Source organism: Plutella xylostella, chromosome 29, assembly GCF_932276165.1.
Source record: "Plutella xylostella chromosome 29, ilPluXylo3.1, whole genome shotgun sequence".
NCBI lineage: Eukaryota > Metazoa > Arthropoda > Insecta > Lepidoptera > Plutellidae > Plutella > Plutella xylostella.
The window spans coordinates 6,256,321-6,283,344 of record NC_064009.1 but is presented as its reverse complement, the minus strand read 5'-3'; the positions used below and the strand labels follow the sequence as shown (position 1 = coordinate 6,283,344).

Sequence of the window (27,024 nt, the reverse complement as noted above, 5' to 3'; positions counted from 1 at the left end):
CTCTCCAGGGCACAGACCTTGGCCGAGCGCAAAAACGCCATCGCCAGCAACATCATAAATGTGGCCAAATGCGAGTCTGACTCTCCAATTAAAGGTTTCGGTAGCAACCTCACTCTTCTTCTGTTTAACACTAGTATGCAGTAGGGTTGGTCAGTGGTCACCGTGGTGAAAATATTACTAAGTCAAAGTTGTCAGTCGCTGACCGCCCAAGGTCCACTGTACTTTATAGATAAAAGGTATAGTTGATATGTTACTCTCTCTAAAGTTGGGTACTGGCCAACGTTACGGACTGTAATGTAACTTTCCCAGCGAACATGTTACGCAATGCTGTGTTCTAAAATCTGGCTGCTTTCCCCCTTACACTACGTACTGACTTCACGAATGCTCGCTGTGTAACATGTTACTTTACACCTCGTAACGTTGGCCAGTACCCAACCCACCTTAAGAGGCTCTTTTTCTACAACACTCGCTAAAGATACCATATAATCCTGAAAATTTACCAACTACATCTTAAATAAATGTACATAACCCTACGAACAACCATTGTTCGTAGACATAACCCTTATAACGTAAGTATTGTACAGGTTGTATAAGCTCGCACCAGGAGGGTCACTCTATATTTATTTATTTATTTATTTATTTATTTATTTTAATAACTGAACAAACAGCCAAACAAACAATGATTAAATACATTTGACACAAATAATAAGGCCTACAGTTCAGATAGATTAACTAATTATTTATAAACTATGCGTTAACAGAACAGCTTATTAATTATAAACGTAAGTAATTTTACTTAACTATAAGTAATAAGAGAGAACACACATATAGAAAGGCAATTGAAGTGCTTATCTTTACATTTAAATTTAAGAATAATTATTTAAGTTTAATTCCGTTTATATTATATTAATAGGTAAATGTAGAACACACGCCTTATTTATTTATGGAGTTATAGGTGAGAATTAATACATAAAAAACATATCATATTATTATGTCAATTTATGCAACAAAAATACCTATAGGTTTATAGCAGGTAACTATAGGTACTAACATGGTATAATAGTAGGTAAGTAACATGTTCACAACAAATTTTTATTATGTACTATCCTGGGTAAATAACATTTGTTTGATTTTACTTTTGTAAGCAGCATAAGAATTGCCAAATATTTCGACACACGATAGTTTTGTATTATATAAATTACAGGCACGTCTAATAAATGAGTTTCGGGTGTAGTTTGTTCTAGCACGGGAGATATGAAACAAAACATGTTTTTTATTTCGAAGTCGGAGACTAGGAACTCGATATTTTATACGTTCTACTAACGGAGGTGAGTTAAGATGACCCTGTATTATTTTGAAAAGTATAGATGCGTCAATTGCTTGACGTCTTGAGCAAAGAGATTGAACATTGTATCTTTTCAAGCAAGATTTGTAATTGTCAAACTGGTTTCGAATACGATAGTCTAGGCACATGAGCCTATGTATGATGAAAAGCAAAATTTATATAAATATTTGAATAGATGAGAAATTGTAATATGGAATTTCAGCTAAACCATACACCCTGGAGTGTTATTTCTCTGAGTGTCATGGGTTAATCTGCAGAACACTAGTAATAACTTGTTATATAAGTACCTAATGGTAGTAGTGGTTTGTCGGTTATAGGTAAAATCTAAAATCACAACGCTTTTTACTTTTACACAAATATTTCCGTTTACAAAAAACCACAAAACATTTGTAAATAATGGACAGTGTTTTTATGCTTCTGAATATTCAAGCCGCTTTACATACATAAATGACGGTCAGCGGAATATAAAGGCAAATTAAATAATATATAAAGGCAACATGAAAAAACGTAGCAGAAAAGTACAACATAAAATATTGAATGATAACTATTGTAATCTCAATCGACCTGAAAGCTTTTTAAAAGCTTTTCATTCATTGAGGTGTAATAAAATATAAACAGGGATGCAAAAGTAAGTTGCGAATTTATTAAAGTCGTAGAACAAAAGTAGTTCAGCATGACTTCCTGAGTCATCCCTTTTCGGCTGAGTATACGACTTTTGCATCACCCTGTATAAAATAATATTTTTATACTTAAATGTAAGTAATAGGTAAGGTAAGTATTCCAAACAACAATTAAATCCAGAATCAAGAAAAACTACATGAAATTAATTCAGAATACACGTGATTCGAGTTCAGAATTATTGTTATCTGATAAAATATTAAAAATGAAAACCTCCATATTGTAATTTTCTTGCCAATATATTTTTATAGTTATCGAAATCCTATTAAGTTACTAAAAATGAGATTCCAACCCTCTCAGGCCCCAGATGTTTGGAATTATGAAAATCCTGAAAAAGGATAACTGCCTAATAAACGAAACGACTCAGATTATTGAAAAAAGCTTGCTCGTGGGAAAGTCCTGATATTTTACAGTGCTGAATCTAATGATGAGCTCTTTTTATTTATTTTTTATTATTTTTTTTGGCTTCAAACAGTCATATGGAAACAAAATATACATGCTATCTTAAATCTATACTTATAGACTTGGAAGGCCGAAAAGTTAAACATAAAATAAATAACAGGAGAAAACTTCATTAACTAGTTATACAGGGTGTTGCAAAATTTGTATACTAAGCCGAAACCTACATGTGCAGCATGGTATATCTAAGCCCAAAACTAAAATCAGAATTTGGAAATTCGCGAAAAAAAAAAATCCATAGTAAAAAGTCACCAACAAAGTTTCTATGGAAAATGATTATTTTTTTTTCGCGAATTTTCAAATTCTGATTTCAGTTTTGGGCTTAGATATACCATGCTGCACATGTAGGTTTCGGCTTAGTATACCCTTTTTGCAACACCCTGTATATAGTAACATTGCAAAAATTTTAATTCACTGTGTGTAAGTTACAATTTTAGTAGGTGTGTAAATTGCGAAAATCATTGACAAAATTTAAGGGAAAAAGAAAGAAAAAATAATAATAAAAAAGTATTTATATATCATAGGTCAGGTATACAATTATTATTCAAGGAGTGTCCAACATCAACATTTTAAATCATAGTGTTTAAGTATTTTTCTTTTAAATGAATCTGTACTGTCATTAAAAGGGTCAACATCAGTGGAAGATAATTCAGCATTATACATAGTTAGGGTTCGGTACATAAAGCTGTTACGTGTGTAATTTTTGTTATAGTTTGGAAGTACAAATAACTTGTTTCTATTAGGAAGAGAACGAAGTGACCGTAAGAGGCCCTGGGAACGTACAATAAAGGGAATCCTACACAACAAAGAAGGGCAAACTATTTTAATATTTAAAATTTTGTGCATGAAAATAAGATCCATCACTTTTCGTCGTAAACTAAGTGCTGTAAGATTAAAGTGTGAGTCTCATATCATAGGATGAACGGGATGAACTGTCAAAATTAAATTTAAATGATTAGTCCAGTCAATAAAGGACTCAAAATGAGGTGTAGAGTGCGTGAGCAGGTAACTAAGCGATTCCTTCAGAAACTTGTTCAGGGGGCTTAGGTTATTAACATACCAAAAGTCCTGACTCCTAGGTGATGAGCCTGGGGGAGGAGGGGGAGATAAAGGTACGATTTTTGGTTTTTAGCTTATATCTCGAAAACGAGTGCATCGGAGAGAAATATTTTTGACTATTAAAATGGAGGTCATAAAATTATCTAAAACTTTTATTTCATATTATGAGAACTTCCTATCGTGGGAGTGGTAGGGAAAACACAATCTCAGGGTAAAACAAACGTTCACTGTATTTCAAGGTTCTACAGACACGTAATAATGCAAGTGAGGTAATCTTATTGTAACACTAAACTAATGTCCGTTGGGAGCGCGAGCGAGCGTGTAGCCGGGAAACGGGTTGGCGCCGACTGACTGCGCGGGCTTCGCTGGACGGTGGCGCGAGCGCGGGGTGCGCGCGGGTGAAGGGGAGGACGCGGGACGCGGTCTGCGCAGTAGAGCTGCGCAGGAGAACAGCGCGGCGGCGTGGGACGCTAACCGTTTTCGGCGCGCGATTTGTTTTCGCGGGAAAACGGTTAGCAGTCTTGTTACAATATGTTTTTTTCTAATTCCTAACCTAACTTTAGGTAGATTGGACATTGACCAGCATATGTATATAATATTCTAAAAGGGAATTAAAAATTCTACAACGTTTTGACATGAATACATTTTTCTTGTAAATTTTAACTTTTTCCGAGGGTAATAGCTCGAAAACGGTTAGGAATTAGAAAAAAACATATGGCATAAAAGTTTTAAATAATTTTATGAACTCCATTTCACTAGCCGAAAATATTTCTCTCCGATGCCCGTTTTCGAGATATAAGCTAAAAACCAAAAAATCCTACCTTTATTCCCCCCTCTCCTCCCCCCCGCTCACCACCTAGGAGTCAGGACTTTTGGTATGTTAACAACCTAAGCCCCCTGAACAAGTTTCTGAAGGAATCGCTTAGTTACCTGTTCACGCACTCTACACCTCATTCCTTGACTGGACTAGATAGGTTTTTAAGAAATTTCTTTTGTACTTTTTCTATGCGTTTGATGTGAATTTCATAAGAAGGGGACCATACCTGCGGAAGCAAAATCCAAGATTGATCTGATAAAGGAGTAATACTTTTAATACTTTTAGGGCCACTTGCAGAAACATATTAAATCTAGATTTAGTGTCAAATATCGATTTAAGAAACGTCAGCCAATATAAAATTTGACACTAAATCGAGATTTAACACTAAATCTAGATTTAATATGTTTCGGCAAGTGGGCCTTATAGTAGACACACTTCTGAAAGGCTTAGCTATTCTATTAATAAAACCTAAGCCTCTGAATGCCCTTTTAACGATATTGTCTATGTGTGTGTTGTATGTTAATTGACTATCCATCATTATTCCTAAATCCCGAATAGTTGTGACCCTAGGAAGTTCCACATTTTGCAGATTATAAGAAAATCGTATAGGTTTTGTTTTACGGGTGTAGGTAATGATGGAGCATTTGTCAGCATTCAGAAACAGTTGGTTCGACTGGCAGTATTGTGTAAGAGCACTCAGATCACGTTGCAATTGCAGACAGTCAGTAACTTTTTTAACTATCTTGAAGATTTTTGTATCATCTGAATATAGTAGATGATCTGAATGCACCAGAACCTCTCCAATATCATTGATATACAATGTAAAAAACAGTAAAGGTCCTGAATGAGATCCTTGGGGGATACCAGATGGAATGGTAATAAAACTAGACTCGAAACCCTTGATCAATACAGCCTGACTACGATTACGGATGTAGGATTCAATCCATAGCAACAAGGCTCCATGAATTCCAAGTTTTAGTAGCTTCTAAAGAATTATATTATGGTTTATTTTATCAAATGCCTCCGAGAAGTCAGTGTAAATTACATCAATTTGTAAATTTTTATTCATAGCTTCAAGCAGGTATTCGCTAAAACTTACCATGTTAGTTTCAACGCTACGTGACTTAATAAATCCATGTTGTGCCTCGGCTACCTGATTTTTGACGCAGTATGCTATTTGATTAGTTACTATCTTTTCCAAAACTTTACCGAAAATACTTAATTTTGATATAGGCCTATATTCTGTTAATATGTCGATTTTACTATTTTTTTGAATAGGTGTGATGATAGCCTTTTTCCAAATGTTAGGAAAAACTCCAGATTTAAGTGAGAAACGATAGATGAGCGTTAGAGGAATAACCAGTTCTTTAGCGCACTTTGATATAAGGATAGGATGAACACCATCTGATCCCGCACCCTTATTAACTCGTACCCGACTAAATCATTTCATTCTGTAAGTACAGTATTTTCATATAAATTGATAAAGTTTATATCAATGCACGATTTATCTTGGCAATCTTGGCTACCACCATAAGCGAATGGTCGTCAGATACAAAAACTGAGTTAAAATAGTTATTAAAGGCGCTACATATTTCCTCACCGCCTGATATTACACGACCCTGGTAGTGCAATTTATCTGGAATTTTATTAACACCTCTCTTTGACTTAACAAATGTCCAAAAATTCTTAGGGTCGCTTTTAATGTATTCTTCACTTTTATTTATGTAATAGCTAAAACACTCTTGTTCCATTTTTTTAAGTCTAGTACGGATCAAGGAGAAAGTTTGATAATCAGATAAATTGCCATATATCTTCCATTTTTTGTGGTATTTTCGTTTTTCGTTTCTAAGTTTGATTAAGGGCATAGTGTACCAAGGGGCGCTTTGTCACTAAGGTATGAGTGTGAAATTGGAAAATATTTATCTATTAATCGGTTGAAAAAATTGTAAAAATACTCAGTCAACTGATTGACATCAGTAAGCGGTCTAAAAGCCGCCTCCCAGTCAACTGACAATAATTCAGTACGCATTAATTCAAAGTTTGCTTTAAAAAACAATTTACGTGGGACTTTATTTTGTACTAGTGTCGGCATAGGTGATAGGACTCACCCTAATACTGATATCTAAAGATCTATGATGGGCATCCTCAGAGGTAAGTGGACATTCACAGGCACTAACATCACATTCCCTACTACAAAAAATTAAATCCAGTAAGCGATTATTAATATTATACTCAAGGTTGTGTTGTAATTGAGATGTGTAGCTCATGAAATCAGCTGTTAAGTTATCGTTTGTTGCGTGAATTTGCAAACAGTTGCTATTATTGTCATAAAACCATTCAGCCCTAGTAACATTAAAGTCACCCATTATCAAAAATATATCATCAGGGTGAGAAATAATCAAATTACTAGCCCTATCATAAAAAGAAGACAGCATGGACTCGTGACTCGTGATGGTTACTATGCGGTATGTACGTACAGCCTATGTGTAATTGGGAAGACGCGTTACCTGATTTAGAAACAATAGGTATACTTATCCATGTCTCGTCCGCGGGCGGCGGCGCGCACCACTCTAGCCGCGCGACTTTTTTTATACATGCAAAATTGTAACATACTCATAAGTGGGAAGTAATTTCTGTATTGTTTTATTTTCAATTAGGTACAATGCTAAATTTGAGCTCATTATACATAATTATTGTATTAAGAATCCTTTATTATTGAGTATATTCTTAGTTGTGTATTCATTGCATGGTAATGAGGGGTTCCTTTTCCTCAATGACTAAGGTACTTATAGATATGTATAATAGCACAATTACAATCAGCGTATTACGTAATCCGCCTTTTTGCCAATCGAAAACACCGTTGTAGCTAAATAAATTGTATTTGAGAAACACATTTAGAGCCGGGTACTGCGGAATTTATAGCAGAGGTATTTCAATTTCACCCTTATTGTAAGCTTTTTCGGTGGACAAAGCAATGTAATCATTGCAAAGTTATCGAAGGCCAAACCCGTAGTAAATACGATAAATTCAATGATTAAACATTTACTTCGAACCAAGACTCTGATAATAATTTAGTTCTGTTATTCTGACCGAGCCCCAAATTTTAAATACGCTGATGTTCAAATTTATTAGCAAAGTAAAACTGTCTACAGTTCCTTTTCATGAGCTAGGCCTTCCTAGATTCATAATCATAGAAATTTTTGTCTATAATTATACATAGTATCCATACGAATAGGTTCCAACTGAAAAAAATATAGATAATGTTCCAAAAATACAGAATAATTTCCCATCAATATTTAATTACCAGCAAATTTGGATTTTGTATGCCTTTAAATTTATTATTAACGATAGCATTATATTTTCCGCGAATTTTCTGAACATTATTAATTCCCTAACAATTACTTACCCCCGTCGACTCCTACTCACTTCTGTGTCGTCGCCCCGACTCTTCCCGAGTTTCGTGTTTGCCGCGAAGAGTGCAATACTCTCGAGTATCTCGACCTTAAAATGTTTCGCAAGATATCCGTAAATTAAAACACTTCCTAGCACTTAAAGGGTTAAAATGAATTTTTAAACGGTCTGTTTTTCAACGCCGGCAACTTTAATTAAATCCTGGCAGGGTGAAAACTCGTTTTCGAAATAACTGGAGGAAAAAAACGTGAAATGATTTCATTTAGTTTTGTTTCCCGGCTCTCCCTTGGCAGCTGTTGTGGCCCGGACAGAGAGTAGCATTACGTTTTAAACTGAAAAATTAAAAAGTTGCTATATTCATTTCCGCTGTTGAGCATATTTATCATGACTCAAGTAATTTCGCACCGGAAAACGACCTTTTACAAAATGTTTGCAAGATGTTAAGGCGTTTTCATGTTGAAATGTTGTTGTTTGTTTGTGTAGAGTCGAAATGAATACTGTTGAATGTCGGGGTGAAATAAATGGATTGTTAAACCATGGCATATATCTGAAAATAAATGTTTAATAATAATAATAAATAATAATTGCTTAAAAAGTCCCATTGATAACAACCCTTCAGGCTTACGGTATTTCTTATTTAACAAAGCACGCACCGTGGATTGAATCAGCTTCGAAATACGATGCAATTCGCATCGCGCTCTTTTATTTCAAACTACATCTACTCTCTTTATCTTAGCTAAATTTATTCAAATGCTTTTTAAATCTGTAAGTAAAACCGATTTCTCCCTCGACAAGTAAGATTACACTGCAGAAGACCGGCAAATGGGGTGCCTGAAGGGACCCTAACTTGACAAAAGACGAACGACTAAGACCTTTCATTCAATCGGTACGCCTATTACAGCTAGACAAAGTCGTGGTTAGCGCAGCAGTGCCAGAAGCTTCGTTTTTCGTAAGGTAGAGTGGTCTCTCTGGCGGGTAAATCTGAATCTGATGCAAACCAATATGACTTCTCATTGAGGATTCTCTCTGAGCCGCTAATGCACCGCATTTGTGAGGATCCCGCGACTCGAGCTCCAGTCTTTAACCGTAAGCCGCCATTATGTTACAGCAGGGAAATGAGTTATCATTATCATGGATAAAATTGTGAATGATGTAAGGAACCTTTTAATTTTTTATATATTTTAGGTAGGTAGTTCCTATGTATTTAAATATGTACTTACCTATAGTTTGTACGGTAGTTTCTTTACTTCATCAATCAAATTAACTACGCCTATGTTTCAGATGAGATACAGATTTCCACCTAAAACTAGTAGAGTTTTCCTTTTTATCACCACCTATATTGTACCCCAATTTGGAAGACTTTTCTACGTTTTAGAAGCATAAAAGCGGCCGATATCACCACTTAGCCCAAGTGGTGATTAGACCTTACTTTTGAAATTGCTTTAGGAAATTGTCACGGTACTTTTATGTTGGACTCTAAAAGTGCCAATCTTAGATTAACAATATCACGAACAAGATGGTGTGTCACATACAAAAACAAAGCAAAAAACTGATCGCTTTTTGTTTACTGTCATACCAATTTAAGTTCAACCGAATCTTCTTACCTAACAAATTCAAAATAAGTGCTCAGTGGTAGAAATAGGGTCCTTTATTTTGCCGAGACGTTTTGTTGGCACTGACACTTCATCTTGTTCGTATATTGTTAGTCTATGACTTTTCCGTAGGACTCTGTATGTGAAACAAAGTATTATAGCGCTGTAGAATGTATGTCAACATAACGGTTCCTTTTTTATGAATAGGAAAATCAAGATCGCCTCCAGAGATTACCTTCTTCTGTGTATTTATTTAATGGAAAAAGAGGAAGAAATAAATACACGCGAGATTACGTTCTAGCGACCCCTAATCTCATTACATAAAAGTCTAATCAAGACTTCCTTTAATCCTGCGAAGGGGTTCTCAACCTTTTGGGTTCGTTGTGCGCAGAAAATAATTACTTGGTTATTAAGTATTTATATGGTTCATACTGTGAATAATGGAATGGGAGGTCCCAAAGATTTTGATAGTCGTTCCGAAGTCATAATAGACTTTCTCTCTAGGGATTCATTTAACCCTTCAACTACCGGTTCAAACAAACCCTTCTCCGCTTAAGTGTTATTTGATACATTTTCAATCAAAATGTTTGTTTTAATTTAGTTTTATTGTATTTATAGTTACAAACTTTCGCTTGTATTTCTACATAATTAATATGTTTACCGCTTAAAAAATAATATCGAATTTATAATAACTTTACTCGCGTGCCAGCCAGTAGCTACTTTAAATAAAGTTACCTGAAACGAAATTTGAAATAATAATTTTGAATTTAACTAAACGCATCGTACGCAAATGAACATCAAGTAGATTTTATTGGAGTTAATGTTTAGTTAGGATTTATTTGATTGTCTCATTTATACAGGCTCGAGCTGGAACAGCGCGGCCCCGCAGTGTTGAATGAGGCAACGGCCCGTGAACCGCCTCGTCCGGACTGTGTTGCCAACTTTACGGACTAAAAAACAAATATACCTACACTTTTAAATCTGAGAAATACGACACACTAGACTCTAGAGGGCGTCTAAGGCTTTTCACCGTGAATGACGAACTGAGTCACCCTTTTTTGGCTTTAAGTTTTCAATATCTGTAGGTACCTACTTATATGTAAAATAGTTATAAGTATACCTACCTTTTAAGATTATGATGGCTTGGAAAAGTGAAATGCTGAAAGCATACCATATCCAATGTTCTTAATTTTGAAATCACACGGCCAATTCAGCTGATATTTCCAGTTACCGCCTCATATTAATTTCACAGTTCAATTTCAGTCTAGGCTCGACTGCGACTGTAGTATTTAAAGCTGGCAACACCGAGTCCAGTGTTTACTGCCTCTCGCAAAGTAAATAGCTTTTGTCCAGAGCGGCGTCGTCGTGGCGAAACCCGGCAAGTTTTGTTTGTCGCAATCAAAATACCCGCCAGTTGGTTGGCTACCCCTGTCTCTAGTGCGAACGTTTAAAAGGCTTCGGAAGTGAAACTTACATGCTCTGCGTATGTTGTGAAACTTTCAGAGCGTCGCAATTATACACTATGTACCTACTCACAGTATGTTATTAATAAAAATATGATGGTTTTGTTAGTTCGTAAAATTGTTTCAAGAAATGAAATTAACTTTTTTAATTATAGTTAAGTTATACGTCATATTAATTTTTTTTTAAATGAAGGTTACTTATCTACTAAATTTTTTTTTAACTCGAATGCTTCTATAATATAAAATTTTGTTATGAAAAACAATTGTGGCTAAAAAGGTATTTTTGTAAATTATAAAGACGGAGTCTGAAAAACGCATCTTTCAAATAGATGAAAAGATTTATCAGCCACTAGGAACCATTAATCACATTAAAAATTTTCTCACCACCCCATTAGGCACGAGTACGCAAACAATGAAGCAAATATTGACTCTTCCGGCAACTACAGAACTTCCCAGTACTCTTGCATAGGAAAATTCCAATATGGCTTGATTAACTTCCAGTTATATGCAAATATACGGGTCTTCCCGGGAACGGCCTGCGGTGGTGGAGCCCCCTTGGGTGTCTTGCAGAAAATTGTAGCAAACAGGGGCTCGTAATGACGTTAGGACCAGGGTTCTGGACCAGTGATCGCTACCCTCAAGCCAAAGTTAGGGGAGTCAAAATTTACTAGCTGTGCTTGGCTGAAATAAGCCGTATGGGAGTGCTACATGTTGTTGTTTAATGTTGCTTGATGAAAATTAAAAAGGCATGGGTTTAAGAAACACAATTCGATGGTACCTATTTAATTAACGTTTTATTGAAAATATTTTTGTTATATTGTATGAGCATAGAGAGTATGTACTGGAAAACTTGCGGTATTTCTGTAGCAAATAAACGTGACGATATTCTCTAATTTAGTCTAAGGACAGTATATGTATAATATCTTGTGTCTACATACATAATATATTTTATGACTTAACGATATACAAACACATTGGAAATAAATTCTAAAATTCGGGTTAGGGATATCCTAATTTCTAATTTGATTTATTGCAGAAGTTTCACTTTAAATAAATACAAAAACCAATAAAGTAAAAGTCAGTATTGCTTATCAAAGGATTTGAGATTAAAATTCCAACCCTCCATTTTCGAGTCAATGGAATGAAATGGAATCCAGGAATCAAAGGCGTTTTGCTTATTTACATAAAGAAATCCCAGATTTCATGATAAATAAGCTTTTATTTCACTGAAAACCCGATCTGAAAAACATATTGATCTAGAAGAAATTACGCTACGCAACTGCATAAATAAATAAGTAAGTACTTAAAGTTACCAAAGGTTATCGACATCAATATACATAGAGTGTACCTACTTTCACGTAAGTGTTTTAAATATTAATATGAATGCATAATTTGATACTTATTCAATCCGTGCCCATTAATTAGCTATGTAGTTTTACCTTAATTTTTTACCCCTACACTCTAGAGGTAGTACAGCACTCTATACTCACATACCTACTTACTTTCTTTCATACATGTGTATTATTGTATAGGCTAAATACTGATATAGCGTCACCTTAAATCGTAAACCGCCTAACTCCACTTTTTGGCGAAAATGACTTTTTGGTATCAATAGAAGCATTTTTTCAAGGCGCATCTAATCGTATTACTCGTAAATTTCTAAAAAAATTGTGCTCTGAGCAAATTAAATTTTCGTTTTCCTCCTAACTCAAAGACGTGATTTTTAAACAATAAAACCTCGTAACTCCTCCTACTCCCATACAACGAGCGATGTAGGTGGGAGTGAACGTACGTTTTTGCAATAAAACTATGTTTTTTACTTTGTTTTTATTACTACATAGTACTTATTGATCAATTTATACTTAAATTTTGCTGTTTTTTTTGCCATATTATGCTCTAAAATTAAAAGTTACGCGTATGTCACAAACAAAATATTTTGTATATTTTGGTTGGAGTCAGCACTATACTACGTACTAATGTAGGTTTTTTGCAAACAAAGCAGGACGGCTGCTGCAACCCGTTGCTGACGAATCCTTGGCTCCTCCAACCGATCCCATCAGTCATTCTCTTAGAGGCGATGGACTCCTTTGCGAGGGCCCCCAGATTTGGAAGTAGCCCATGCACTGCATGGCGTGCAGAGCACCAGCTACTTTTTGATTCCGGGGAACTAACATCTTGAAATGCTCCTCAAATGACCAGCAACTATCTACGACTAGGCTGAGGTAGCACATGTGTCGTTCTATAGCAATATGATAATCACTAACCCGCACCCACAGATCTGGTGGCTCCCTGCTCATTAGGAGTTTGTAGGGTGTAAGGAGGGGCGCTGTTTTAGGCCTAGGCGGTGAATCATGCAACACAGCAACTTTCATCTTCGGGATGTCATCCTCGAAGGAAGCTCTCTCAGCCACCTTCTGTGTGTCATCAACAGAATGCATTGTGCTAACCGTTTGCGAGCTAGATTTACAGGACAGTGTTGTATGCCAAGTTCCATTGCAGAGGTATCCAAGACCGACCCCTGAGAAACTCCGCAACTGACCTCATTTTGCGAAAATAAACCCTTTCTGATCGGGTACTTAATGTACCAGTTGAACCTCTGACTATTTGCTGGAGGTAGGAAGGCCATGAATGGTATTCCAGAGTGGCCCTAAAGGTTCTCCGAGGGATAGAGTTGAACGCGTACATCATGTCTAAACTAACACCCAGCGCAGCTATCCCCGGCCGCGGTTCACACCCTGCTCCAACAGTGAACGAACGCAGAAGTACTTCTACTTATACGTATTATATCCACTATCGATTGTGTATTTCGTAAGCCAAACTGACAATCCAAAAGGTCAAGACTGTTCAACCAGGGGTATCACTAGTTTAAAGAGCTTGTCAGCCTCTTACAGCAGGCAGATGAGTCGGTACACAGAAGAAGTATCTCCAGGACTGCTTTCTTTCTTCATGAGCTTTAACGTGGCCTCTTCCAGTCAGTGGAGAGCTCACTGGTACTCAGGCTGCGGTTTAACAGACAGATTAACTGTCTGTACAAACCAGCTCTGAGCGCCAGCACCCACACACGGTCTGGTATGCCATTGGGGCAAGGAACAGTCTTTTGCGCTCTGTTCCAACTCTCGATCCGTCACTCCTTGGTCGTCAGATGATGATGTTCCTAGTCCATGGGAAACAGCGTGCTTAATACCAGGGTTTCATCGGCGACGGCGGAACCATGGACTCAGTCTGCCTAGTACTGATTTATGTTTACTACTGCTTATAAAGATGATTGCTGATCATACAATCATATTTTTATTAAGTACATCAATACTCTATATTTCAAGTAATATGAAAAGATAGAGAGATTTTATCTATATTTGAATAGCCTAAGTCCATCAAAGAAAACAATATTTTGCTTAATCGAAGTCCGAAAAACTCGTATTTCCAGGAAAAACACGTATCTCCAATAAAAATATTCACATAGAGACTGGGAAAAGCTCGAAAGTCCATTTTATGTATAAATAAATAAAAATAGCAAATTTTACATAGTCACATTCACTCCACTGGTGGAGTACTGTGAGGACCAAAATGCCCAGCTTGTGATAGGGGCCGATTGCAATTCCCATCACACAGCCTGGGGCAGTACGGATACCAACAAGAGAGGTGAGATCTTGTTCGACTTCCTCCTGACTAACAACCTATTAACACTCAATGATGGCAACACACCAACTTTCGTCACACGCGCGCGTCAGGAGGTTCTAGATGTAACAATCTGCACAGGTCTACTTGAAAGACGTGCTTGCAACTGGCATGTCTCGAAAGAGGCATCCATGTCTGATCACAGACACATACGATTCGACATTGCTCTCATAGGGAAGAGCCAAGTGGAGACCTTCAGAAACCCGAAGGCTACAGACTGGGACGTTTATCGACACCAAGTTTCGGAAAACCTAGGGGTTATGAGAGGCTCCGTCAAATCCACACAGCAACTCGAATCAACAGTAGAGGAGCTCGGAAGGTGCATGTTAGATGCCTACGAGAACAGTTGCCCTCTAAAAACTAGATGCTCTAACACTAAGGTCCCCTGGTGGAACTCTAACCTGGAGCATCTAAGAAAAACAGCTCGGAAAGAATTCAACAGGGCTAAAATCACGAAGCAATGGGATTTGTATAGGAAAGCCCTCACTGAATTTAATCGCGAGCTCCGGAAGGCGAAAAGGCAATCTTGGAGGCGCTTCTGTGAAGAGGTAAAAAGTGCCCCTCATGTTGCGAAAATCAAAAAGATTTTGTCTAAATCGCCTTCCGCTAATCTGGGACTGCTTAAAAGACCAGATGGGACCTTTACTGAATCCCCAGAGGAGACTCTAAGGCTGCTTGCACAGACCCACTTTCCTGGATCGCTGGATGGGCACAGTGATGCACATGCAGGGCAGCAGCCTACCAAAATTAGGCCAAGTAATGAGGACTGGAGAAAAGCCTCACAGGTCTTCACTCCTAACCGTGTTAGATGGGCAATCAAAAGCTTCATGCCCTTTAAAACCGGGGGAGAGGATAATATATTTCCAGCACTACTACAAGAAGCATGTGATATTATCCTTCCAATTGTGGTAAAAATCTTCAGAGCTTCTTATGCCTGGGGATACATGCCACACCTATGGACTAGGGTGAGGGTGACCTTTATCCCCAAAACGGGAAATAGAGACAAGTCCCTACCTAAGTCCTATAGACCCATAAGTCTCACCTCCTTCATGCTCAAGGCTATGGAAAAGGTGATCAATCTTCACATTAGAACGGGCTACCTCACACAAAACCCACTGCATGTGAAGCAGCACGCCTATCAAAAGGGCAAATCTACGGAAACTGCCCTTATTGAACTTACTGATAGGATTGAGAAAGCACTAGAGGACAAAGAAATTGCCCTCTGTGCTTTTCTAGATGTAGAGGGCGCTTTTGATAACACCTCGACGAATGTCATTCTCAAATGTATGAGGGACAAAAACATCGATAACACAACACTAACGTGGGTAGAATCGATGTTAACCAACAGGACTGTTAAAACAACACTCCTGGACAAGAGCATTGAGGTTAAAATAACAAGAGGATGTCCCCAAGGCGGCGTACTATCGCCCCTGGAGTGGTCCATTGTTGTCGACACCCTGCTCTGCGAGCTCAATGAAGCTCGCTTCGACACTCAGGGCTACGCTGATGATCTCGTTATAACCATCGTAGGCAAAAGCGCCAGCACGATTTCAGATCTGATGCAAAGAGCCCTAAGGATGGTAGAGCGCTGGTGCAGGGAGTATGAACTCTCTGTAAATGCCAGCAAAACCATAATTGTACCGTTCACCCGAAGAAGGATCCTAGATGGTCTGAGACCACCTGATTTCTTTGGGGAAACGGTAAACTTCTCCAAAGAAGCCAAATATCTTGGTGTAATCCTAGATCAGAAGCTGACTTGGAATCAACATCTGCAGTACATAGCCCAGAAAGTTAAATGCGCTATGGGATCGTGCTGTAGACTAGTTGGGAAAAATGGGGCCTAAAGCTGAAGTTAACTCTTTGGCTATACGAAGCCGTAGTGAGACCTATGGTAACATACGGCTGCGTAGTATGGCACAGGAAAACCCAACAAAAAACCTGTCAAGATGTATTAAGTAGTCTTCAAAGGTTAGCGTGTCTGATGGCCACTGGAGCTATAAGGTCCACTCCGACAGCAGCGATGGAAGCCATGCTGAATCTTAGCCCTTTACACATACATGTGCAGAAAGAGGCTCGATCAGCTATGCTACGGGCTGCTGAAGGAGGCAGGAACCGATGGCACTCGGCTGTGTTCAGCTCGCTCCACCGAGAGCTTCTCAGTACCCATGCCATGGCGATGCCTTCCGACGCTATGGAAACGGAGTACTGTTTTTCAAGGCTCTTTTCAGTTGAGATACCAGAAAGGGAGAAGTGGAATGATGATAAGGCCCTTCAAACTTTCCGGTCGGGAGACATCGTGTGGTACACCGATGGATCCAAAAAGGAAGGCCTGGCAGGTTCAGGCATTTACGGAGAAAGGCCAAGAGCACGCAAATATGCGAGCCTGGGAAGGTTTGCCTCCGTATTTCAAGCCGAGATATATGCCATCATTGGATGTGCATACGAAAACCTGGACAGAGCCTTCACTCGGAGGAATATATTTATTCTGTCAGACAGCCAAGCTGCTCTTAAAGCATTGACTTCTGCAGAAGTTAACTCCAAACTTATAATGGAGTGCATCCTCATCCTGAACAAAATTGGCGCTAACAACAGAGTGACCCTGCGATGGGTGCCCGGACATTGTGGCATCAATGGCAATGAGGAAGCAGATGAGCTCGCACGTCTGGGAGCAGAAAGCCTACCGTTGGGCCCCGAGCCCATCATCGGGCTACCAAAATGCACCAGTCGTCGCGAGATCAAGGACTGGGCACATAACCAAAGCTTAGAAGCTTGGAATAATGTACCAGGGCAACATCATGCAAGAGCCCTAATCGTGGGCTATTCACAGAAATTTACGCGTCGAGTTTTGGAGCTCACACGCAACCAGATAAGGGTTTTGACAAGAACCTTATCAGGTCACTGTAGGTTGAACAGTCACCTACATAAAATGGGTCTGTCCGACACTCCAATTTGTAGATTCTGCAATGAAGAGGACGAAACGCCCATGCATATTCTCTGTGAATGTGAGGCCATCATTCACAAGAGAAACAGAATCTTGGGCGGCTACAAATTAGCCCCCATAGATGTCAGGTCTCTCCCTCCCGGTAAAATCATCAGGTTTATAAAAGACCTGGGCCTGGAGAGTGAGATTTGACTCGGCAAGGGGAGTCACAATAGATCTTTTAGGTCGCAGTGGCGAATGGGCACTGGTTGCCCTCCCCTTTTCTATAACTATAACTATAACTAGTCACATTCAATCCGGAACCGATTTTTTAGTCTAGTAATAAAAACACATTAGGGGGTGTCCTAACTAGAAGTACATAATAATCAGTTTTTTTTGTCTCCTGAAAAATTTGCTCGCGTGGAGTTGGGCGGTTTACGATTTAAGGTGACGATAGGTAGGTATATATTTATTATTGTACATTTTAAGAGCTTACATTACATACAACCGATAACCACCAATCAAAGGTTGGCTGGTAGAAATTGCTTTTTAGCAATAAGTCCGCCTTTGTGCGCAAATTGTTAGCTATGTTTTTAAATGTTTCCATGTAAAAATTGATTTTTGTGTACAATAAAGTACAATACAGTACAATAAAGTAGAAATTGCTTTTTAGCAATAAGTCCGCCTTTGTGCGCAAATTATTAGCTATGTTTTTAAATGTTTCCATGTAAAAATTGATTGTTGTGTACAATAAAGTGTGAATAAATAAATAAATAAATAAATAGGTAGGCTATAGTACCTATATATTGCGCGCGTCTAATCTTCGTTTTCGGTAAGCCAGAGTGACCCTAGAGATCGCTGCTGGAACACAGGCATACAATCTTCATTAGATTTGTGTGCAGCGGCCACCACTTGCCGCATGTTCCTGAATAATTCAGTCAAGGACCCATTTGAAATGGAGACAACATGTGCTATTCAAATAGCTGTAGCTTGTTCTCCGTAAGTATCAATGGCTCAACCTTCTTTGCTAGGCTGGTTGTTAGGTTTAGGTTCGTATATATATATAGAGCTTATTAGAATTATTTGTAGGTATCATAGACATAAAATAATGGATACGTATATACTATACGATTGTTGTGTGATCACAGCACAGTGCTCTAACTAACACAATTTTTTTATTTTTTTCTAATGACTGATTGTACAAGTTGTACCTATTTTATAAATCTCTTTCCTTTCCATGCAAACAGTGGCATTCGAAATTACGGCGAGACCATCATCGCTTCTTACTTCTGACTCGTTCTGACCCTGGGTGTCTTAAATGAAGATATGAAAAAAGGACTACAAACACGTAAACTTACGTATTTACATAAAATATATTATATAAATAGTACGTACTCAGATATGTATTCCGTTGAGATGTAAATAAGTAACCCTCGTCAAGATAAGTGCTCTCCCAACCGCCTCCCTTGTTCATTTCACAAAGAAAACTGTATTATAGGCTTTCAAATAACACAGCTAAAGAAAACACATTATTATCTCTGAAAGGGGGAAAAATAGATAGTGTAAGGCGCATCAACAACTACAAAGAGACAATATTCGTAAATTATAGTTCACATAACACCAAAGGCGTGGTAAGGCTCAGATCGAGGGGAAATCAAAATGGGTAAAGTATAGGGTTGCGTTAGTGTTTTGTAATGTATTTACACTCGCGAGCAATGGAAAATTTCCACTTACAAAATGCCAACAAATGTCGTAATGAACCCATTTAAAAAAAAACATTTAAAATTTGAAAACCTTCTTGAAAAACTAAAAAAGAAAATAATAATACCTAATATTAGGTTTATGATTTTCTTTTTTAGTTGGTAATATTGTAATGCGCTGTTATATGTTCCTACTTCCATATTGCTAAAGGCGTCATTAAGCTAGCCTTTTCCTTTTAGGAGTTATTTGGTGCTATTGTCACCGGAACCTTTTCATTGCACGTGAGTGTACTATTAGTGATTGTAGATTCAAGACATTTTGTGCCAATGTTGTCATTTTCATCGTAACTGCTGCTCTGTTTTTTCTCAACCTATTTGTTATGGCATTGTGCTTCAAGAAACGATCTTCAGCGACCCAACGACCTGTGGATTAGAACATTTTCTTTTATAGCGTAAATATTCCTACATTATAGTAAAATACCATGGTTTCAATGAAATTCAGTGCGTATTTACAAAATAAATTATTTTAGTTTACTGTTATTAAGTATTTGATTTTTTTATAGTGTTCAATCCCTCTATGCGTTTATAGGATCCCATCAAAAACAATACTTGTCAAAAAAGCCAAGTCTCGTAACTCAGTTGTTCTACGGTAAAAAGTTGTGAGATCCATGTAATACCAAGTCTTATCCACGCACGCATCTCGATCTTAAAAATCTTTAATGTTTTATATAAATATATTGACTCGGCCATCGCATGGAAACACGTGTTAATTAAATTATTTAGTGCGATGACCAAGTCAATATATTTATATAAAACATTAAAGATTTTTATTTTTATTTTTCTTTTCGGTACCTTCTAGGTACGTAGGTGCGTTAACTTAGTTTGGTAGGTACCTACCTACATAAATTGCAAACTTGAGGTAAGAATCAAGAATCTTTATTTTTGGCTACGTAATGTACGTAATGAATAAACGTAACTTTGATACTCCGTACTGCATCAAATTTCCCTAATTAAATTTCAACCTTAGTTTCCAATACATAAAGTTAATTGTACATTAAGAAAATTTGATTATAAGTGGTAGCACTACTGGTAGCCTGATGTGCTTTGTCCGTAGGTAGGTAATCCATCCTTTGCGGATTTAATTTGCATGACGGGAATTTTTCGCTCGATTTGGCAGGGGCACTACCGTGTGCCTATATTTACTTGGTGGGGGCACTGCCGTGCCCCAGTTATGTGATTATGAAATTATTTAAGCAGTTATGTACCTATCTAGAAAACTGGACCAAAATTGAAAAAAAATACTCAAGTTGGTGGCACTGCCGTGCCCCCAAATATTTGAGTTTTTCCTTGATTCATACATCAAACACTACTTATATTCCAAATTTGAAGCTTCTAGGTCTGCTAGAAGTGCCTTAGAATTTTTATGATCGGTGAGTGAGTGAGTCAGTGACAAAATTAAGAAACTTTGACCCGTTATAATTCTTAAACGACTGTTTCAAATTTAATAAAATTTGAAATATACCGTGTCTTTACAATGCCTGCATGGTTAGTGAAAATTCAGTCTTCTAGTTTTATCCACAACGAAGTTACAGGGGGTCGAAAATGGCCTGAATTGCTTCGAGAAAAGGATGGTACGGCCGTGCCGCTTTTTTGCTCGACTTGGTGGGTGCACTGCCGTGCCCCCAGACTTAGACAAGGGTCTTAAAAGGGTGTATTAAGAGTTATTAAAATAAAACCCATAAGTAGTTACTTTTCATAATTTATCAAAAATGGTAAGATGGTCAAGAGTCAAGGGTGATAAGTTTGGATTCTGTATAAGTAATTGTATTTAAGATACAGTGTGGTCATCAGTTCACTTTAAGTTATACATAATTATATCAGCTCAATAAATCTTCATTATAACCAACGTAGGTACTCAACAATGTATTGCACAGCCGTTAATATTTCGCAAGGGTAGGTCAACAATTTGACATCCCCCCTGTACTTATAAGTAATTTACCTATTATATATTTATCTGCTGCTAAGCCAGCAGTGGGGAGGCCACAAATTCGTCGGGTTTTACTGGTTTTGGGGCAATATTGGCCGTGTCTAGAAAAATGGCCGGCAATGCATTAGGGAAGCGAGAATGGCGGGTTAAATCGCTTAGCCCCGGTACCTATCGACAGTTAAGGGGAGTTTATTTTTATTTTGCAGCCCGCTGAAAGGGTTTTCGGTGTTTTTCGTAGATTTCGTTATTTATGGCCGAGGTGGCCATCTTTATCTCCCGACTCGAGCTTTACAGCAGCTGTAAATAGTGGAGAAAAGTGCTGTAGAGGTACTTTGGTTTTACTTCTTACGTGACGAATATTTGAATTTTTTGTGGATTTTTTACCGCCTTACGTAAATTCCATTTAAGTGCCTTGGTAATTTTTCGGTTGTTATTGAATAAGGGCAAAGTTTTACAAAATGATAACTATTACTTAATAGAAACTCCTATTGTAGAATCTTCTGGCATCAGCTCGCTCGCACTTACCAATATTACCAATGTAAACCTTGTATACCTAAATACCTATAGGTGGGTATACTATAGGTAAATTCGCCCGATCCTTTATTCCATTCCACGCGTTACGAAAAGGAAAATTCATTTCCTGTGAATCGTTTTACCTATTTTCCATGATGACAGCATTTGGGCACAATCGCTTTGTGCTTTTTTTCAACAAAAAATAAATAGTAGGCACCTACTTGATGGCGTCTTTCATATAAGGTGATTGCCCGGATGTGAGCAAATTCTCACTTGGTTTGCCTTTTCGGGGTAACCCCTCCTAAATATGTGTGAAAGAGGGTAGCTTGATTAAAAGGATGGAAATTTCTTCATATGGCTGGGTAAATTTGAGCCCAATGTCTGTCTTTTCGGGCTTGCTCTTGGAAATGATGATGTAAGTAAAAGAAATAGGTAAGTATAGTACACATTTTACTAACCTCAGCCTCAGTAGTAGTTAGCACACATTTTTACCCGACTGCCGAAGGAGGAGGTTAATGTTTTTCGATTGTATGTTTGTATGTATGTATGTATGTATGTATGTATGTATGTATGTCTGTTTCTTTGTTCCCTCCTTTAGTCTAAACGGCTTGATAGATTTTGATGTATAAGGTATCATTAGAAGCGTATTAATTGCGCAATGGTTATAGGCTATGCCGACGTTTCATTTAAATGTACATAGCGCCCTCTAGAGGACATAAAGTGATGATCGAAAAAATAATATTTTTCCAACCATGCCGTGTGGGGTATCAAAAGAAAGGGCTTGATTAGCACATTACAAAAATATGCATATTGTAGGTATAAAAAATGTTCATAAACTAAAACTACTGACATAAAATTTCACAAAATAAAAACAACCAAAAAGTTATAAATAAAAAATATAATTATAAACAAACAAAAAACCCGACTGCACGCTAAAAAAATGAAAACAAGCCCCAATGTTAATGGAAAGTATCACAGACGGGAACAACTTGACCGCCACACAAGTTCTACCTATCTAAGCAACATTCAGCTAAATGGTGAACCCTCTGCTGGGCCCCGCCTGCGATACTTTCCATTAACATTGGGGCTTGTTTTCATCTTTTTAGCGGGCAGTCGGGATTTTTGTTTGTTTATAATTATTAGACGACCGAATGGCGTAGTGGTTAGTGACCCTGACTACTGAGCCGATGGTCCCGGGTTCGATTCCCGGCTGGCGCAGATATTTGTTTAAACACAGATATTTATTCTCAGGTCTTGGATGTGCCCGTAAAATGGCAATAGGCCCGCCCCCTATTACATTGGGACTAACATAACACTTTGGCGAAAAGTGGGTGCAGCAATGCACCTCTGCCTACCCCGCAAGGGAGTACATTAGTACAAGGCGTGAGTGCGTGTGTGTGTGTTATAATTATTACTTTTGTTCAAACAGAGTGGGTAGGTATTTATACAAAAGTAAGCCGAAAAGGGGTGACTTAGAGGATCATTCTGAACAACTTTTATTCTAGGACTGGACAGAATAATTAATTACGAGGAAAAAATTGATTCCCCATTGAAACTTAATTGGTGTGCTGAGGATGGGGAGCAGATTATTTTTTCGCGATGTTGACCCCTTGAGTCACTCACGTTCAGTTTACTATACCACTTTTGCAACATCCTGTATAAAAAAATGCCGTACCTGTGCCTTGGGAACAGAACAATTCCTGAAAAATTAAAAATACTTTATAGCGCCATCTGTGCAACACATCACGAACTACAAAGTTAAGAGTAATACAAGCTTGTTTACTTTTGGGAATATAGGTGGTCGAGTAAACTATCTTAGCTAGTGTCATTAAGTAATACAAACTTATTATTGCAGATGGCGCTATTCTTGAAAATTATATGCAAACAAAAATTATAAAATAGTACAAACTTATGACATCAGATGGCGCATTTCTTAAAATTTACAGGCAAACAAAAAAGGAGAAAAGTGTAAAAGGAAAGAGCTTAATTATTATAGGCAAGTATACTTTAGAAAATTGTCGAATATTTTTTTTGTGAGGAAACTTGTTATTTACGTCACGAGACATTTTCTAATGGAGACTTAATTTTTTATCTTCATTTATCATTAAAGGGTTGTCTTGCCCACTTTGAATAATCAGCGGGCAGAACTAGGTCACTGGAGCGTAAGCCCCTAGTACCTTTAAGTTGAAATTTAACTCCTACGCCGTATAAAACAAACATGAAAAAGCTTGGCTGCCACTGTACCATTTCAGCTGGAAAATTCATGATACTCTTCCTAGTTCTGGCTTCTCAAAAATACAATACAGGCTACTATGATAGACTGGAGGTAGTGAAAAAAAAAATATCCCGACGAATTGAGAACCTCCTCCTTTTTTTGAAGTCGGTTAAAAATATACTTAGTGTTGTGATTTGCGAGTTTACCACTACAGTCAAGAAACTTTTTACCTAAGTCCTTAGGTTGTCAGAAGAACCATTTTAGACTCTCATTGCAATTTGCGGTTCTACCTTTTTTGGCATAAGATTTTTTTGCCTAATCTCGTATTGCATAGTAACGTTTGGTCAAAGTCTCGTTACGCCGAAAATCGTATGGCATAAATCTCGTTTAGTAAAAAGTTATTTCGCATAACATTGTTTAGCCTAATAATGGTATGGCCAAATCTTGAATAGCCTAATAATGCTATGGCATAGGTTTATACAAAGTAATAATATTCGTTTGGTATTAACTTTGACGGAGCGTCTCCCTACATAGCGCAAACTGGTGCCTTGTATTTTTTCCGCTGTTTGGAAAACGCTCCGCTCCGCTTCGCTGCGCTCCGCTTTGGTTTTGATGAACATGTGCACCTAACACGCTCCTCCTCGCTTTGCTCGTCGTCGCACCTATTTTTAGGTTTCGATCTCATGGGGTTTGTAATAATTATATTGGTCGTTAACTTTCGATTTTTTGATCATACAATATCGTGATTTTCGGGATGTAGGAGGAAAATACCACAATTTGTACATTTACTACATACTTAATATATTATTTATTAAGATAACATTAGGAGAAACAAGATTATACATAGGTATAGACGAACATAAATTTTAGCAAACGAAACTTAGGTGTTTAAAGATTGTGCCTAAAGAGTTTTAGACGAAACGAGCCTTATGCCACATAAGTCTTGGCAAAGTGATGGCTCGGCCAAAAAAGTTTAGACCATACGAGTTATGCGAAATGAGTTTTGGTCAATAAAGATTATGCCAGATGAGCGGAACCCGCAATTTGCAAATATGTAACGACATTTTAACGAAATAAATGCGAAATGAAATTCCACGACGGTACATAAGCTCGGAAATGTAACGAGTAACGACCAATACAAATCAGAAAGGGTATTCCGATGAAGCGACAACATCATTTGCCGAATGGGAGATGGCGAGCGATGCGGAAATTGATATCGAATTCACCGAATATAATCTAAATGTTTATTTATACACACATGTACATTTCACATTTGTTTTTGTTACACAACTCCCAAACAGTAAAATGGTTGGTATACCAGACCAGACTACAGCGATGAGATCCTAAGTTCAATTCCTAGCCTACACAGATATGGTAGCGAATTAGCGATTCACGATAAATCTTTACGATTCGACCTACGTGATTGAAATTGCTTTGAGTTGTGTTTTTGTCATATTATAGCTACCTTCCTAAGTACTTATACATAAATTGTCCTTCTATGGGACAAAATGAAAGTCATAACGTGTATTATGCACCGTAATGTGGTTTAATCTCATCTCATTTCTCTAAGCTTCAACCTTCGCCCTGGTTTATAAACTTCGATGTAGGCGGACCACCCAGGCAGGTTCACAGCGGTACTGTGACTATGAGTTAGTGAAAAGCCGAGACTCTATCATAAAATTAAAAAACCGACTTCAAAAAACCACTAAAATGTTAGAAATAATTTAAGGTTTACACAAATTCTACTCGTATGTGACAGTACAAATATACCTAAGCAGGAACTGTTCTTTTTTGAAGTTGGTGCCATATTTCTTCAGGTTACTTTGTCACCGCATCAACATCAAAAAAGAACAGTTCCTGCTTAGGTATATTTGTACTGTCACATACGAGTAGAATTTGTGTAAACCTTAAATTATTTCTTACATTTTAGTGGTTTTTTTAGTCGGTTTTTTAATTTTTTAAATTATTATTTTATTTTATAGTTTTTAGTTTATTTGCAATAATTTTCAATCAAAAGTAAGGTGCAAATGATACCAAAAAGTCCTACTAATCAATACGAATCATTCAAGCCTAAACACGAAGTAGTTGCTATATACCGTTGAGGAGTTCCCCTGACTGTCTTCCGTTTCCATCATCAGATCAGCTCAAGGTCACCATCATATTTTTTGTTATAAGAACTATATTTACGTTCTTAATTTCATTAGAATCGGTTAATATGTGCCCAAAATCGAAATTCATACCCTGTTTTTACCCCTTTACCCACCCTTAGGGGTGAGATAAAATTCTGAAAAAAAATGGGACCACCTGGAAGCTCAACCCAATACAACAAAAAAAGAATTTTCAAAATCGGTTCATAAACGGCGGAGTAATCGGTGAACATACATGAAAAAAAAAGATCCCAACGAATTGAGAACCTCCTCCTTTTTTTGAAGTCGGTTAAAAATACGTTAAAATGAAAGAATTTACCTATATGTTTGGTATTTTTAACATACCTAAAGACAATAAAAACCATATTTTTTATAGGAAAGGTTATTCTATATCATACATAGTCGAAGCATTTCGGATAACCATACGGCACGGCGGATAACCATATTAAAATCAAGACTTGATTTAGCGTAGGGATAAATCTAAAGTGTGTAATATAGAGATATCATGATTAGTGGTTACCCTTATGATTCCACTCTGTAACTGAATCATGGTCACCCCATTTCTAATCACTGAATGGAGTGATTAGTTCCTCTCACGCTAGTACCGGACGGACAGAACTATCACTGAATGCACCTACTATTGTTGTTTTCATATAAGATGTTACATTTCCATTATGTTCACGTCATGTTTGTAATAATGATAACGTCTATTTGCTGGTTGGGAGGTCTCGGTGACTTTGTACAAACTTACATTATACAAACATACAGACAGACTTATTATAATTATGTCTATCTAATCATAATCATATTTTTCCTGCGGTAGAAATATGGTTCGTGGGCAGAATTGTAAGAGTAGTTGAAAAAAATATACGGATTTTCGGATTATTATACAATAGTAAAGAGGTCCTTTTTGCACCGCCCTGTCTGTAATGACCGATAAATACAGGGGGAAATTAATCTAATTTTAACCCCGATTTAGGTCATTCAACTTTTTATTTTATGTAAGTAACCTGCACTTGTTTTATACCTGTAGAAGTAAAGTA

General features: G+C 37.4%; 1 protein-coding gene across 1 annotated transcript; it reads left to right on the top strand.

Annotated features, from left to right (window-relative positions):
• The first annotated feature begins 16,690 nt into the window (after window positions 1-16,690).
• On the top strand, window positions 16,691-17,632 carry LOC125491007. The gene has a single exon (XM_048631768.1). The coding sequence runs from the start codon at window positions 16,691-16,693 to the stop codon at window positions 17,630-17,632; it is 942 nt and encodes a 313-aa protein (XP_048487725.1).
• The last annotated feature ends 9,392 nt before the right edge of the window (window positions 17,633-27,024 follow it).